Genomic DNA, 14481 nt, shown 5'->3' on the forward strand with positions numbered 1-14481 from the left:
TCATACGGCAAATATCAAGTGCATCATCATCGTCGTCATCAAGGAGCAAAAGGACAGGATAGTTTTGAAGAGAACGGGACAAGGACGAGGCCAAAACTGCATTAACTTGCCCCTGCTTCGAAATCGAGCAGCCTTAGTATCCTCAGAACTTGACAAATACACTGCTCGGGATCAAAATTACAAAAAAGTTAATTAATATATTCCTCACTTAAGATATCTATAGTACGAAATCCAAGTCTATGATCTCAATAAAAAATTCCTAAATAAATTGTTTCTTAATATCAACTGTATAAATCCTAAAAATCTTTTTGATGTACAAAATTAATATATAATTATAACTATTATCTTAAGTTTAGCAATCATAAAATAATAAAATAAACACTATTAACAAATATACATTTGAAAATAGTTTCAAAACTAATGAACTATAACTTATTTCAGTGCATCGGAGATGTCCTTGGCTCACAACATCGTTATTATCGCACTGAGCGCTGTAAAGTACCGAATAATCTACAGGATAATGAGCATGAATGGACGAGAATGTTTTCTTTTTTTTTATTTATTTTTGTTTTTTATTTTTTTTGTTTTGAATGGGATGTACCGAGCACTTTATGAAGTTAATGGTGAATAGAAGTGAAGGGAAGGCAAGAGGAGGACCACAGACTCTGCCCTCAAGTGCACTCAACTAAAGCAAGCCAAATCTGTCGAGAGCTCACTGAATGCTTGTTTGAAACAAATCCAAATAATATAACATCTAATAATCAAGTAGTGAAATCCTGTAAACGACGCACATAAAGGACATAGAAATGTGAAACAAAAAGATATAATTTTATAAACTTTCCTGTGATTAATAGAATAGTTTAGTAATCAAGAAGTACCACTGTCGACAAAGTAGCAAAAATATAACAACAGAAGACTATAAAGACTTTGCAATGGCACAGTTGGAAAATCATTTTTAAGATTTTTAAAAAATATACCGAAGCGTTCATGATTTTACTAATATTTTCTGTCTTATCTAACCCAACATTTTATTTGGGGACTTGTTTCCATGCAAACATCATACCAATTTTCATTAATTAAGGACACATTTTCAATGGTATAGCTTGAATAAGATTTTAAAGAATAGATATTAAATTATATGAACGTGTTCATGATTTTACTAATATTTTTTGCCTTACTTAACCCATTAAAAGCTTATTTGAGGACTTGTTTCCTTGCAAACATCATTAAATGTATCTTTAATTAGAGAATCATTTTCAATGGTATAGCCTAAATCAGATTTTAAAAAATAGGTATTTACTTATATAAATGGGTATATGATTTTACTAATATTTTTTGCCTTACGTAAGCCATAAAAAGCTTATTTGAGGACTTGTTTCCATGCAAACATCATTCATATTTTCTTTAATTAAAGTCGACACTTAAGGCTGCAAACAACATGATTTCACATGACTTACCTTCACTTCTGGCACTTAATGCCGAATGTTTTATGCCATTGAAAAGGGCCCAGGCAAGTTGGGGAGCCCATTTTGCCACATCTTTACCCCCTTTGCTCATGCATTTAATTTTATATTTCGCATATTTACATGGAAAATTTATGGCGCTGAACGCAGAGACACTGGCAATGAGAAGGAGTGCCAACTTTTTGCCATTTTGTCAACGTTTTTCATGATTTTTCCATATTTATTTTAGTGTTAGTTTTTGGTTTTGTTTATTTTTTGTGTGAGCAGCAAACCAGAACGAGTAGTTCATTAGTTTTCAACTGAGTTCGGTTGCAGCTATTCCTGTTTTGCAGCCGCATGTGGCCAGAAGCATCAAAGCCTCGTTCCGGGCCATCAGCTAGGAGTCCTATTCCTTTCAGGACCTGCTCCTGCTTCGCTTTTCCATTTCCCATTTCCCAGGCGCCTTCTGCTTTTCTCATGGCACAGTAATGTGAACAGACTGCGGCTGCTGCTTCTGGCTTTTGTAATGAAAAGTTGTGGCAACTTGTTGTACGTCATGATTTGAACCCATTTCCCATGCCCCATGCCCTATGCCCTCTGCACTTTTTTAGTTTCGCCCTGAAAGTTACACATGCTGATACCGATATGGGATGCAAGTATTCCAAAGTTGAAACATTTCGAAAGCGTAACATTTCTCATTAATTAACGGAGTTGTAGTTATCACATTTCATTGAAATTGCTTTTTGTGGAAATATTTTTGGTAAATAAATTGAGTTATATGTAAGTATTCTAATGCACACTAAAAAAATGGGGCGGCACCTTGAATGTTGAATTTATAAATAAATAAAATGTGATATTCTTATCATCATGAAAGCACCACTTCCTGTACAATATGATATGTGAAATGGGGGAAGAGATACTATATGTCTGACTTCCTAAGTGATTTTTCATGTTTGTTAATCATATTCGTGAATTTCTTTGCCCCACAAAAGGAAGGAACTTTGATGGTGTCATAGATATGTTAAGTACTCCGCATCCGGGGAAAAATCTGACTGGCATACGCATTAAGTGTACAATACCAACAAATCAATAAGTTATGTGAACTTGGCAACCTTTTCGCGGATATTGGGAGAGCATTTGTTGGGTTTACAAGTATTTAGATACCGATAACAAAACACATCTTTGACTGTTTTCTGCTCGATGCTCAGGAGTTTCTTTTCACTTCACTTATATTGCAAAAGTTTGGCTAATTCTCAGTTCGTTTATCAACTTCTTGTTGTCTGTATGGTAAAATACCAGTAAAAGTTAAGATGTGATTCAAACAGTTCGCAAAACTATATCGATTGGTTTACAGGAAGTGGGTTCAATTGGTAGTGCCCCAAAATTGTTGCAGACATTCAGTATTGAATCATAAATTTCTAGCTACCGCATTGCATCATTGGGCAAATTGCTGAAGCAACAGCGGCCACTAAAATTGGGAAAACTACTCCATGTGACACACGTACCCGCTTTCCTCTTCAACAGTTGAGAACATCAATATTCTTTTTATTTTCCTCCATGTCCGTGGCTACGTTTTGGGGTTTAACAAAAAAGGGTTGCTCCTGAAAAAAGAAACACAAAAGTATCAGCCAAATTAAGTGTCACGGTAGGTGGAATATCCTATATTTTAGAGGAGAGAATTTAATCGAGGGCTTTACTAAAGTAATATTTTAATCGAAACATTAAATTGATAAAAAAACATAAAATATAAAAGATAAAAAAGAAGAAAGGCAAGAAATCCATTTGGAAGTAATAGTATTTTCCACTTATAATATAGCTTTAAACTAAATTACATTTATATTTATTTTAGAAGTGTTAGAAATTATAAATCTAATACCAACCGCGAGGAGCGTCAACATTTTCAATGGCTAGGTACTACAAAAAGAAAAACCTTTCCCCTTTTTTTTCGTTTCCCGCAAATCGATAAACTCAAACCTTTGGTTGGCGATTCAATTCAATTGATTCAATTGGGATTGTATCGGGCTTCGTTTTATGCTCGTTTTGGCCAACACATATTACGAGTTGAGTTTGAACCACATCCTCATCCCGAGTGCCTCATTTATCTGTTGCCAAAATGGTCCATGTCTCTTTTTACGTGTGTGTGGGACATTTTCCCGAAATGTAATGCTAGAAGGGTGTAACTTTTTATATTTTCAAGTATTTTTGGGTGCCCTCTTTTACGAGCTGATAATGTTATTGGCGTAGGAATTTTATGAATTGACCATTTTCATTTGGCCGGGATATTTGATATTTTCCCGATGACTTGTGTAATTTGCATAGGAAATTGTGTCACGACTAGTTTCGTTACACTTCACTCCATTTCTTTTGTGCATATTTCAACTGGGTTTTTGTGGGCCAAGTTGGAAGAGGAGTACGCTATGGATTGACTGGAATTTTTGCTCTTTTTGAGCTTGGGCTTGGTCCTATCTTGCCGGTTCATCGTCTCCTTTCCTCGGGATTCCTTTGTCTGTAGGACAAAATATTTTGCGATTTTGTGGATGGTTCCCCACAGTGGTTTGGGATTAGATGGCCACGGTAGCAGGGATGGTATGTGGCCGGAATTTTATGTGTTTGATGAAGACCGGATGAAAAGCTCTCGGTCAGATCAGGTGGGTTCGAAATTTGTTTAAAACTTTTTAAATACTTATAGATTGAGATGAAGCGAGATTTGAAATCATGATTATATTTATTTATCTGACTTTTTAATCATTAAAAATATTTTAAATAATATGTTAAATGATCTTTAGAATATTATTTATTTAATCTATTTACTCATCATAAAAGCATTGTCTATTAGGCATTGCATAAAAAAGGTTACTTAACATTCCATAAGGTTATACAACTTTTTATATCAATAAAAACAATTTTACATACATACATATCCTCTCGTCTGTTATTCGTAAGTAAATAACAACCCAAGTCGGATGCAAAACTTTGCTCGGTACTTAACTGCTAAAAACCACAGTGCCTCAAGCCAGGCCTCATGTGTGGGTGTACTTCTGTGAGTGACTGTCAGCAGCGTCTGCACTTTGACACTCGCACAGAGTTGCATTCCTGCCATCGAGCTATTTTGCTCGAGTGGCAACCGAAACTTTCGAGCCAGAAAATAAAAACTTTCCCTCGGGAGAGGAAAACTTCTGGCGGACGGGGAAAACTTTTTGGTTCTGTTCGGCGCTGCTTCGGATTAATATTTTCTTTGCCTGTCTTCCGTTTCCATTTTTTTAGTGCAATCCTTGGCGTTTGCCTTCTATTTTCTTGTTACTTATTTGTTGTTTCGTCACTGGTACTTGAATTGCAATTTCTAAGAAAAATTCCTCTCAAGAGTATCAAAATACACAACGGCGCGCTTCTGCTCGGTTCGGATTTTTCTTTTATATGTCTGCGAAGTCTATTGAATGTCAGCTTAGATTTCTTTTACACTTCAATTTAGTCAGAAGTCTACAAGTCGAAGCTTTCTTACAATTTATTTTAAAAATCATTAGTTGATAAAATGGTTTCTAAGAAACACATATTTTACACAAGAACTGCGCGTTTAATTAAAAATTGCCTATTCCCAGAAAAGGCAGGAAAATTCCTTGCAAGCACCAAATGCACCCACATATCATTGTTTTCCAAGTTAACACACTTTGCCTTCGGATCCTCTCTCTCCGTTAAAGACACTAAACCACACCCGAAGGACCGACATTTTAAATGGCGCACTAAATTACTGAGACACACCCACATAACATACACCCATTAGCATGCTTACAACTTCTCTTTCGGTTAAAAAATGGTAGTACGACTTCTAGCCAATTGTTTCGACATGATGTTTCCCGGTATTATGGGCTTTAAATTATGTGATGTATAAAATATATTTGAATATATTTGCAACAAATATAGTCTTCAAATTAAAGAGGTTAACAACACACTATTTGGCTTGGGGCTAAAATCTACCAAAGGGTAAATACAAAATTTGAAGAATTAGTTATTTAAACGTAGAAAATTAAAGCCTAAAATTTTTAAGACATTTAAATAGGTCTTAGGACTTGACACAAAAAGTCAACCAGTTTTGGCTTTCGATGGTGATCCCCTGAACTAAACGACCAAAGGGTATAAGTGCAACTTACTGCTGAGAATACAATCTACGCTTTTGCAGGCATTTTTCATGTGGTTCGTTGCTGCCGTTGCAGAAACTTTTTATGGCCGCCACAGAACCCAACAGATGCGCTCTTGTTTTTGGTTTTTCGGTTTTAACCACCCTCATGTGTGTTCTGCCTGCATAAATTCTGCATTTGGTTGACAAAAGTTCTTCCAAATAATTAGATAGCGAGCACTAAAATAATAAAATTGAAGGCAACAGGGGAACCGGAAATAAAAACGGTTTTTTAATTTTAAAGTTTTTTTTTATTTTACAGATATTCAGTGAAAATTTATAGGCACACTTCTAACAAAAACTAACCATCCAACAAGTTTTAAGTAGTTAGAAACTGCTATTGGATGAGTACTTTCCGGCGAAGAGTTTTTAGAAGAATTTAACTCGTTCATTTCTTTAACAAAGTTGCTCACTCGCTCGAAAGTTAAGTCACCATTATATTGGCGTACTTCGTCACCGTTTTCAATCCATATTAAATTTGGTTCATACCGTAACTCATATTCGTTGCATATTACTTTGGCATTTTCACAGTCTAATTCAGCAAAACAAACGCTTCGTTTAGATTTGAATGATTTGGCCAAGTCTTTCCAGGTACTCTCAAAATCTTCACAGCCCATGCAGTCCGGTTCATAAAACTTTACGAAGAATGTCCCCTTTGCGGTGATATCATAGAAATTTTCTGGTGTGAGCAGAAAGACTTTGCCTGGTGTACAATCATCAATGGACCTATGTTTTATACTCCAATATGTAGCTGCAGTTAAGTTTACTGACTGTTCCGATGAAAATACTTTCGAACGAGCATTGCAAACCAATATTGCTATTGGAAAAAATAGAAAATACAAAAATTTAGACATTGTTTCCTTTTTTTGGAATTTTTCTCAACGGTAACTTTGACTTAATAAAAATATTCTGATATCTATAACTCAAATTTAAGTGGTGGATTTTTGGTCCCCGCAGTTATAATATTCTTTTAAAGAAGATTTTTGATAAAAATATTTGCAATAAAATTTGTGCAATAAAATAACACAATTATTTTTGATTTTTTTTATTTCTTCAAAAAATTGACAGACTTAGTAGTTCGGCTTGTGGAGTTTTAGAAACTTGAAGAGACTTTGCTTATAATCTAATTTCACATGCTCAGAGTATGTAAGGATAGTTAAGGATTTGTATGATATACGTTAGAATTTGCATAGAGTGTTTGGAGTTAGAAGTTCCATGAAAACAGTCTTTAGTGCCATTGACCACCTTCATTGAGTTTCCGGGGATCGATGTTGAGGCCGAGTTTCTCCAGTTTGCGCACCTTCCTCATTTGCTTGGTCAACCGCCGCTTGAAGTTGATCTCCTCGTTTAGATTCATGATCTCCATGGTATCGTACTGCCGGATATTTTTGATCGTCTGCAGGATCAGATTATCCGTAAGATGCAGTTTGATGGTGGACATCTTCATAAATGGAGCATCGCGACGTCGCAATTCCTCCCTGTAGGCAAATAGAGTATAATGCAGTGATGGCAACGTCGGCAAGGGACGCTCTAGTTGTGGAAAAAGTAACTCGGCCATTATGTAGATTTTAACAGAGGTTTAAAGATATGAGTGCTGCGGAAAGATCTGTTCGCTTTGAGTGTCCAGAGTGCAGTGCTGTTTGAGGTCAGGGGTTCCAGATTTTTATACCATGACGTCCTGCTACCTGCTCCTGTTTATAATAGAATTTCAGAAATTCTGCCACTGGCATATTTTCTGGGGAAATCCCCGGAGAAAAAGGCAGCTGGCGCTAGAAAATTTAGCTACCTGCTGGGACAGCTGCAAGTGACATTTCCTTTTGAGCACGCGATTAGGATTTTCCTCATCTTGCAAAAAATATTTCATTTAGCTAACGTACAGTCTAACTTCGCTAAAGGTGTCACAAGAAATCGAGAGTGTTCCGTTGATGTATTTCTAAAGATGATAAATGTACCTTTAAATTTGTTTTTTATTTAACTAAAAGGATTAAGATTTAGATTATAATATTTAAAAATGTATATTTATGAGTAGTACAAAATATATATATACCGCAAATTTGTTTAATACAGAAAAAAAATATAAAAATGCTTAAATTTAATTTTGTTTATTTTAAAATAAGACCTACTTAAGAAGAAGTAATAGTTCAATTGAATTTCGGTTGAAAATTTAAAGAGCGCTTGACCTAGAAATCGAGAGCGGGACATGCAGTAAAATAAATAGAAGGAAATATTTTATTTTTTCGCCATTCATTCCACTCGGTTTTGGCGTAATTTTACGGTCATTTAAAATTGTTTTCCTTTACGTTCTTTTGAGCTGTGTCCTGCCGCCTGCCATCGCAATTAAAATAAATTGCATTCACTCAAAGGATTGACGACAGCTGAAATCTGCGTTGCCATGTGAGGACCGGTCAAAGGTTTGACTCAAAAAATATTGTATAGAATTCCACTTTCATTCATTTAATTAGTTCAACTTACGCGAAATTAAAAGCAATGCAAATAATTGAATGAAAGATATCTCTCTGGTTGCAAGATAATCAAATAAAATGTTATACTTGGTTAAGGTAAAGCGTTAATGGTAAATTTTAACGATTTAAGTATGGCCATGCAATTCGTTATAATTATGTGGCATTAAATTTTATATTCTTAATAAATCGCTTTGCTTTACTTTTTTATACCAGCCAAATTAAAAGCTCTATTTATGAGTATCATTCCATTTGTCATCAGAGTACTCTTATCAAATTTATTTTATTTTATACGCCTCGTTTTACGCTCGAATATGTTGTAAATTAGTCGAACATATAACAACAAATGTTGCCTTTTAATTAGTCAGAAAATTTCAATTACGCAAATGCCGATGCCGCATTCTGAATTGAAAATGATGTTACCGAGTAGCCAGCTAATTAAAATGGAGAATATTATTTATAATTTATATATTTCGGGGTTTTCGTACCATATTCTGTGGTTTGGTTTGCTGATGTCATAATTTAGACGGTTTCAAAATGACCAAAAACTAATGAGACTTTATCCGTGTACGCTGAATATAATTATAATAAACCAATGTTGTGTGTATGGTTAGTCTTTCAGCAGTTATGGATATTTGATTTCAACAAAACTTTTGAGGTCAGCCCATTTTTCCCCAGGTTAATAATTTAAAAATTGAGAAGCAAGTTTGTTAGTTAAAAAAAAGCTTTAACATTATAAGAGTTTAAGGATGTGACAAAAATATACCCTCTAGATGAGAAAAATATAAACGAATACCCTATAGATGATACAAATATAAACAAATATAAAAACTCTTTGCACCTTTTTATTTTTAAGGTACACATACAAAATTTCGGTTAGCGATAAATTGATAAACTTAAGCGATGCTAGGCCAAGCTTTCAAAAATTTCTATATAATCCTTATATGATCAGCATACAAATCTGCGTATATGCCCAACTTTTTGTCAATATATATCAAGAGTTTGGGGGGAAATTTCGCCAAGTCATGTGAGAAATCCACAACACATTTGTGCCCTATAAAAGACCTTTTTACCGGAATAACTTAATACTCCAGAAGTAACCTCGGAAAAATGCTAGGCAAATTTTTTCCGCTCATCAAGGAAAAGCCGTTGAACGAACGTGTTCAATCGCGCGATGCTTTTATTTACTTGGAGAGGGTCATGTGGACCTTGGGCTGGACAGAACCCTATGAAAAAAGGTAAGCAACATCAAAAAAGAATTGAGTAAACTTTGTTAATCTTCACATTAAGTTAATATAATTAAACTTTACATTTAAAGATGGGCAGAGGTTTACAAGGTATTTTGCTTTCTCACAACCCTTGGATGCTTTATCTTGGTGCCGATATCGATTGTCGTGGAATACGTCCGTCGTTTCAAGAGTTTCTCGGCTGGCGAGTTTCTCAGTTCTCTTGAGATCGGGGTCAATATGTATGGATGCTCCTTTAAAAACACCTATACCTTGCTTGGTCAGAGAAAAGTGCGAAAAGCAAAACTGATACTGGATCGCCTGGACGAAAGATGCATTCGGGATGAGGAGAAGTTCCTGGTGCATCGCTATGTGGCCCTAGGAAACTGTAGCTACGTCGTGTACCACACGTGTTACTGGGTCTTTGTGATCACAAACTTCATAGGTTTTCTGCTGATAGGTCATCATGCCTGGCGCATGTATATTCCGCTGCTAAAGTCGGATGAGCATTTCCTGATATCCAGTGTCGCGGAATTTTTGCTAATGCTCTACGTGGTGACCATGGCTCAGTGCTCGGATGTGTGTCCCACGGTTAGCATGATGATGGCTCGATGTCACATCCTCCTGCTTAAGAATCGGGTGTTGCGTCTTCGATCGGATCCGGGGAAAGGAGACGATGAGGACTTGGAGGAACTGGCCAAGTGCATTCAGGATCATCATTTGATATTGGAGTAAGCTGGCGGCATTTTAGGGCTATTAAAATGTTTTTATTTGACTTATTATTGTTTGATTTGACTTATTATTAATGGACCTCCACTTTTAGCTATGTCAACACTCTGCGACCTGTCTTTTCGGGTGTTATTTTCGTGCAGTTCCTGCTGATTGGCGTGGTCTTGGGCCTCTCGATGATAAACGTAATGTTTTTCTTATCATTTTGGACCGGGCTCGGAACTTGCCTCTTTATGTTCGACGTTTGCATGGAGACATTTCCCTTCTGCTATCTCTGCAATATGATTATCGATGATTGCCAGGACCTCTCTGACAGTCTATTTCAATCAAATTGGTCGACTGCCAGCAGTCGCTACAAATCCACTTTGGTTTATTTCCTTCACAATCTGCAGCAACCTATTATCCTCACGGCAGGTGGAGTTTTCCCGATTTGCATGCAGACAAACTTATCTGTAAGTTGAATCTGAATTTTCTTAGGAATTTATTTTAATTCTTTGGCTTCTTTCAGATGGTTAAACTGGCGTTTTCTGTGGTTACTATTATAAAGCAATTTAACTTAGCCGAAAAGTTTAAATAGGTAAACATCTAATAAAATACAATCTTTTAACGAAACGAATTATGCATTACAATGGTACTGATAAAAATGTGTACGTACCAAGGACCATAGAATAGTTTATATTATCTTTGTACGTACTTTGTAGAACTCGCAAAATTAATAAATATCAATATCATTTACTTCAAGGGTAAAAGCCTGCCGTTCTTTTTAAGTTTTATTATGCAATTCAGACTGTGATTAAAGTTTAAACTCAGTCGCTTCATCAGCATCCGGAAAAAAATTTAAAATATTCCGATTAATTAACAGAACTGACAAAAGATTCTAGGGCACACCGACGGTTTGTCTCCTGCGAATGCATTTAATTCGCCTGTGTGCGGAGGTCCTTTTGTGTGCATGTGTGTCTGGATGTCTGTCCTCAACGTCAATGAGTCAATATTATTACGGTCGACGCTTCACGCTCGCCGTCAAATTGGAAAAAGGGGAAATGGCCGCAAAGCGCTGGCAAAAATGCTTTCAATTAATTAAACACCCGAAAAGCAAGGCTATAATGAGAATGCAATGTGCTGTGCAGGGAGCTAAAGAGATACGTTTGGATGAGGGGAAGCCCCAGCGGTTCTATCGACCAACTCAATCAACAATGATGCCAATGCACAGGACACTCAGCACACGAAGAAAAAAATTGTTAAAATGAGTAGCCATTTTAATTTATTATTTTAATTCTTTTTTATTTTTACATGTAAATGTATTTGCAAATAGGATATAAAACTGAGAAATTGTATAAAGGATCTACAAAATTATACGGATTATTACATTTCTTGTAAAGGTGTCTGAAAGTATGCTGTGAAAAATGCGATGCGGATTCAAAATATATTGTGGCTTACTTCTAGACACCTTTGAAAGTGATCTTAAAAGCCTGTATGGATTAACATATAATATAATATATATATATATAACAATAATATATATTTCGAAAGAAATTTACTTTTGAAAATAAAGGCAATTTATTAAAGATCGGTTCATTAAATCCCAATTTTTGGCATGGTTATTAAAAATAAGTTCGTTTCGTGTTTCATATGATTTATTTTACAATTAATAAAAACAATTCCTAGAAATAATATTTAAAAATTTTAACACAATCTTTTTGAAGAGTGCAAAATGTGGCGAGCAGGTCATTAATAATACAGATAATGTGTTTGGCGGCAATCATTTTTCGGCTGCATTCCATAGCGGTGGCGTTGATTAACACCGCCAATGGTCAACGCAATGACAGACGAAAAGGCAATGATAGTGGTCGGTAAAAGAGGGGCTTTCGGTTCGACATGGGACAATAAAGCGATACAAGCGAATTATTGTCGACTTTGGTAATGTTTTACTTGGTTAATGGCATGTTAATGTCCTGCTCGTTGAACGATGGAAGAAATGTTTACGGTTTCTCAGGAACACTGCATATCATAATTGCATTCTGATAAAAAGTAAATTGCGTAGTATTAAATTGACTTCTGTATGGTGGGAAAATGGCATACTGTATTCAAGGTTGAAGAAACTTGTGAATTATTAAATGCTCTATGGTTTTTGCAGGACAACACAAAATTTACACCGATAGTTATTTTAAAAGTTTTATAAACCGTCAAGTCATCTGAGACAGCCACAACAGACTGGTTCCCTATAAAAGCCGTTTTTTCCAGACTAGCCAGATACTCCAGAAAATACTCCACGAACAAGATGTTAAGCAAAGTGTTTCCTCACATCAAGGAAAAATCATTGGACGAGCGGGTTCAATCGCGGGACGCTTTTATTTACTTGGATCGGGTCATGTGGTCGATGGGCTGGACAGAGCCAGAAAACAAAAAGTAAATTAAATCTTAAACGTTTTTTGTAATGTTTTTAGTTCCTTAAATTCAGTATTATTATCTGTTTCAATAATAATGTTGTATTACAAAAATCACAAGTGTTTTGTAAATATTTAAAAAGGTGTTTAAAAGTAGGCAACAAATTTATGCTAGGCCCGGAAGCCCGTTAAATCAACTTTGCGAGATTTCGCTTTTTTTCGTTGCATACTTTGAGGCACCTTTATAGCTTATATATTATAATACTTGTTCCCTCAAGATGGATACTGCTATACAATATGTGGGCAACTTTTATGGTTGTTTTGATGTTCATCCTTCTGCCAATCTCAATGACCATCGAGTACATTCATCGGTTCAAGAGCTTCTCGGCTGGCGAGTTCCTCAGCTCCCTGGAAATCGGGGTTAACATGTATGGAAGTTCCTTTAAGTGCGCTTTCACCATGATTGGCTACAAGAAAAGGCAGGAGGCCAAGAGAATATTGGATTTACTGGACCAGAGATGCATTTGGGATGAGGAGAGGTCCACAGTTCATCGCTATGTGGCCTTGGGAAACTTACTTGATATCATGTATCACATATTTTACTCCAGCTTTGTAGTCATGAACTTTCCGTATTTTCTGCTGAAGGGACGTCACGCCTGGCGAATGTATTTTCCCCTGATCGACTCCGATGAGCAATTCCTTATCTCCAGCATCGCGGAATGTCTTCTGATGACATGGTGCATCTACATGGATCTGTGCACGGATGTTTGTCCTTTGGTCTCCATGCTGATGGCTCGATGTCACATAAACCTTCTGAAGGATCGACTGAGAAATCTTAGATCGGAGCCGGGAAAAGATGAAGATGAGTACTTGGAGGACCTAACTAAGTGCATCCGGGATCATCGCTTGATATTGGAGTACGATACAACTAATTTATTTCGATTTTATTTGGTTTTTACTTTTGCAGTTTGTGCTTTGAAATGAATCTAATTATTATAAGATTATCCCTTTCTTTAGCTATGTGAACGCTTTGAGACCCGTCTTTTCAGGCACCATTTTTGTGCAGTTCGTTTTGATCGGTACAGTGCTGGGTCTTTCGATGATCAACTTGATGTTCTTCTCAACATTTTGGACCGGCGTCGCCACTTGTCTCTTCATGTTCGACGTCTCTATGGAGACATTTCCGTTTTGCTATCTGTGCAACATGATTATCGATGATTGCCAGGACCTCGCTGACTGTCTATTTCAATCAAATTGGACGGCTGCCGACCGTCGCTACAAGTCCACTTTGGTGTACTTTCTTCACAATCTGCAGCAACCCATTACTCTCACAGCAGGTGGAGTTTTCCCGATTTGCATGCAAACCAATCTGGCTGTGGGTTTCAACGATCTTAAATTATATGTATTCTTTAATTAATTGCTTTGTTTTAGATGGTGAAATTGGCCTTTTCAGTGGTCACGATTATTAAGCAATTTAATTTGGCCGAGCAGTTTCAATGAAACGAGAGAAACTGAATGTAATTTTAAAGACGTTCATTAGGAAATGCAATTGTGTTTGAAGTGTGACTCTTATGCTGCGTTCTTAAACGCTCACATAAAATGTTAGAAAATATATTATTTAATCCTAATTTTTGGTTATTTGCATAAATAAATAAAAATCTGAATTTAGCATAAATAAAACAAACATTCGATTAATCGACTGCGGATCGATAAGTTCATTTTCTGGGCCCACAGGTGGATTTGGTGTGAAATTGATGGGTCGATTACGAGTAAAAAGGCAATTCTACACAGAGCAAATTCTGACGTTCTCATCTGAGTTGAAAATGTTCCTAAAAATAGAACGACATTTTTAAGTTGAAAATGTTTTTATTTTGCTAGAATTTAAATTGGCGTACAAATAAACTATTAGTTCAGTCCTTAGTGTATACTTATCAAAAAGTTGTTAAGTAAACTCAATTTAACTTTTCTCTTCTCGCCATTTCGTTCTTGTATTGATACCAAAATGTACTTACTCGGTTTTAAGAACGAATGTTCTCAATTCAAGAACAATGTTCTCAATTCAAGAACAAT

At 36.0% G+C, this 14481-nt stretch overlaps 3 protein-coding genes across 3 annotated transcripts; 1 reads left to right on the forward strand and 2 right to left on the reverse strand.

The window, feature by feature from the left end:
* Positions 1-5841: 5841 nt before the first annotated feature.
* Positions 5842-6485, reverse strand: LOC119547962 (thioredoxin domain-containing protein 5 homolog). The gene has a single exon (XM_037855011.1). The coding sequence runs from the start codon at positions 6465-6467 to the stop codon at positions 5880-5882; it is 588 nt and encodes a 195-aa protein (XP_037710939.1). The 5' UTR covers positions 6468-6485; the 3' UTR covers positions 5842-5879.
* Positions 6486-6722: 237 nt separating this feature from the next.
* On the reverse strand, positions 6723-7208 carry LOC119548243. The gene has a single exon (XM_037855383.1). It carries the CDS (start codon positions 7169-7171, stop codon positions 6842-6844), a length of 330 nt encoding a protein of 109 aa, XP_037711311.1. The 5' UTR covers positions 7172-7208; the 3' UTR covers positions 6723-6841.
* Positions 7209-9179: 1971 nt separating this feature from the next.
* LOC119546290 lies at positions 9180-13994 on the forward strand. Its single transcript, XM_037852471.1, has 8 exons — positions 9180-9310; positions 9391-10029; positions 10122-10479; positions 10536-10594; positions 12269-12433; positions 12690-13328; positions 13429-13786; positions 13843-13994. Exons 1-8 carry the CDS (start codon positions 9183-9185, stop codon positions 13909-13911), a joined length of 2415 nt encoding a protein of 804 aa, XP_037708399.1. The 5' UTR covers positions 9180-9182; the 3' UTR covers positions 13912-13994.
* The last annotated feature ends 487 nt before the right edge of the window (positions 13995-14481 follow it).

The sequence above is a fragment of the Drosophila subpulchrella genome, chromosome 2L, assembly GCF_014743375.2.
Source record: "Drosophila subpulchrella strain 33 F10 #4 breed RU33 chromosome 2L, RU_Dsub_v1.1 Primary Assembly, whole genome shotgun sequence".
In the NCBI taxonomy this organism is placed as follows: Eukaryota; Metazoa; Arthropoda; class Insecta; order Diptera; family Drosophilidae; genus Drosophila; species Drosophila subpulchrella.

Excerpts from the sequence above, each read along its gene's own strand:
- LOC119547962 (XM_037855011.1), bottom strand. The coding sequence starts at position 6,467 with ATGTCTAAATTTTTGTATTTTCTATTTTTTCCAATAGCAATATTGGTT.
- LOC119548243 (XM_037855383.1), bottom strand. The coding sequence starts at position 7,171 with ATGGCCGAGTTACTTTTTCCACAACTAGAGCGTCCCTTGCCGACGTTG.
- LOC119546290 (XM_037852471.1), top strand. The coding sequence starts at position 9,183 with ATGCTAGGCAAATTTTTTCCGCTCATCAAGGAAAAGCCGTTGAACGAA. Across the intron at positions 10,030-10,121 it reads GATCATCATTTGATATTGGA|CTATGTCAACACTCTGCGAC; the intron begins GTAAGCTGGCGG and ends CTCCACTTTTAG. Across the intron at positions 13,329-13,428 it reads GATCATCGCTTGATATTGGA|CTATGTGAACGCTTTGAGAC; the intron begins GTACGATACAAC and ends CCCTTTCTTTAG.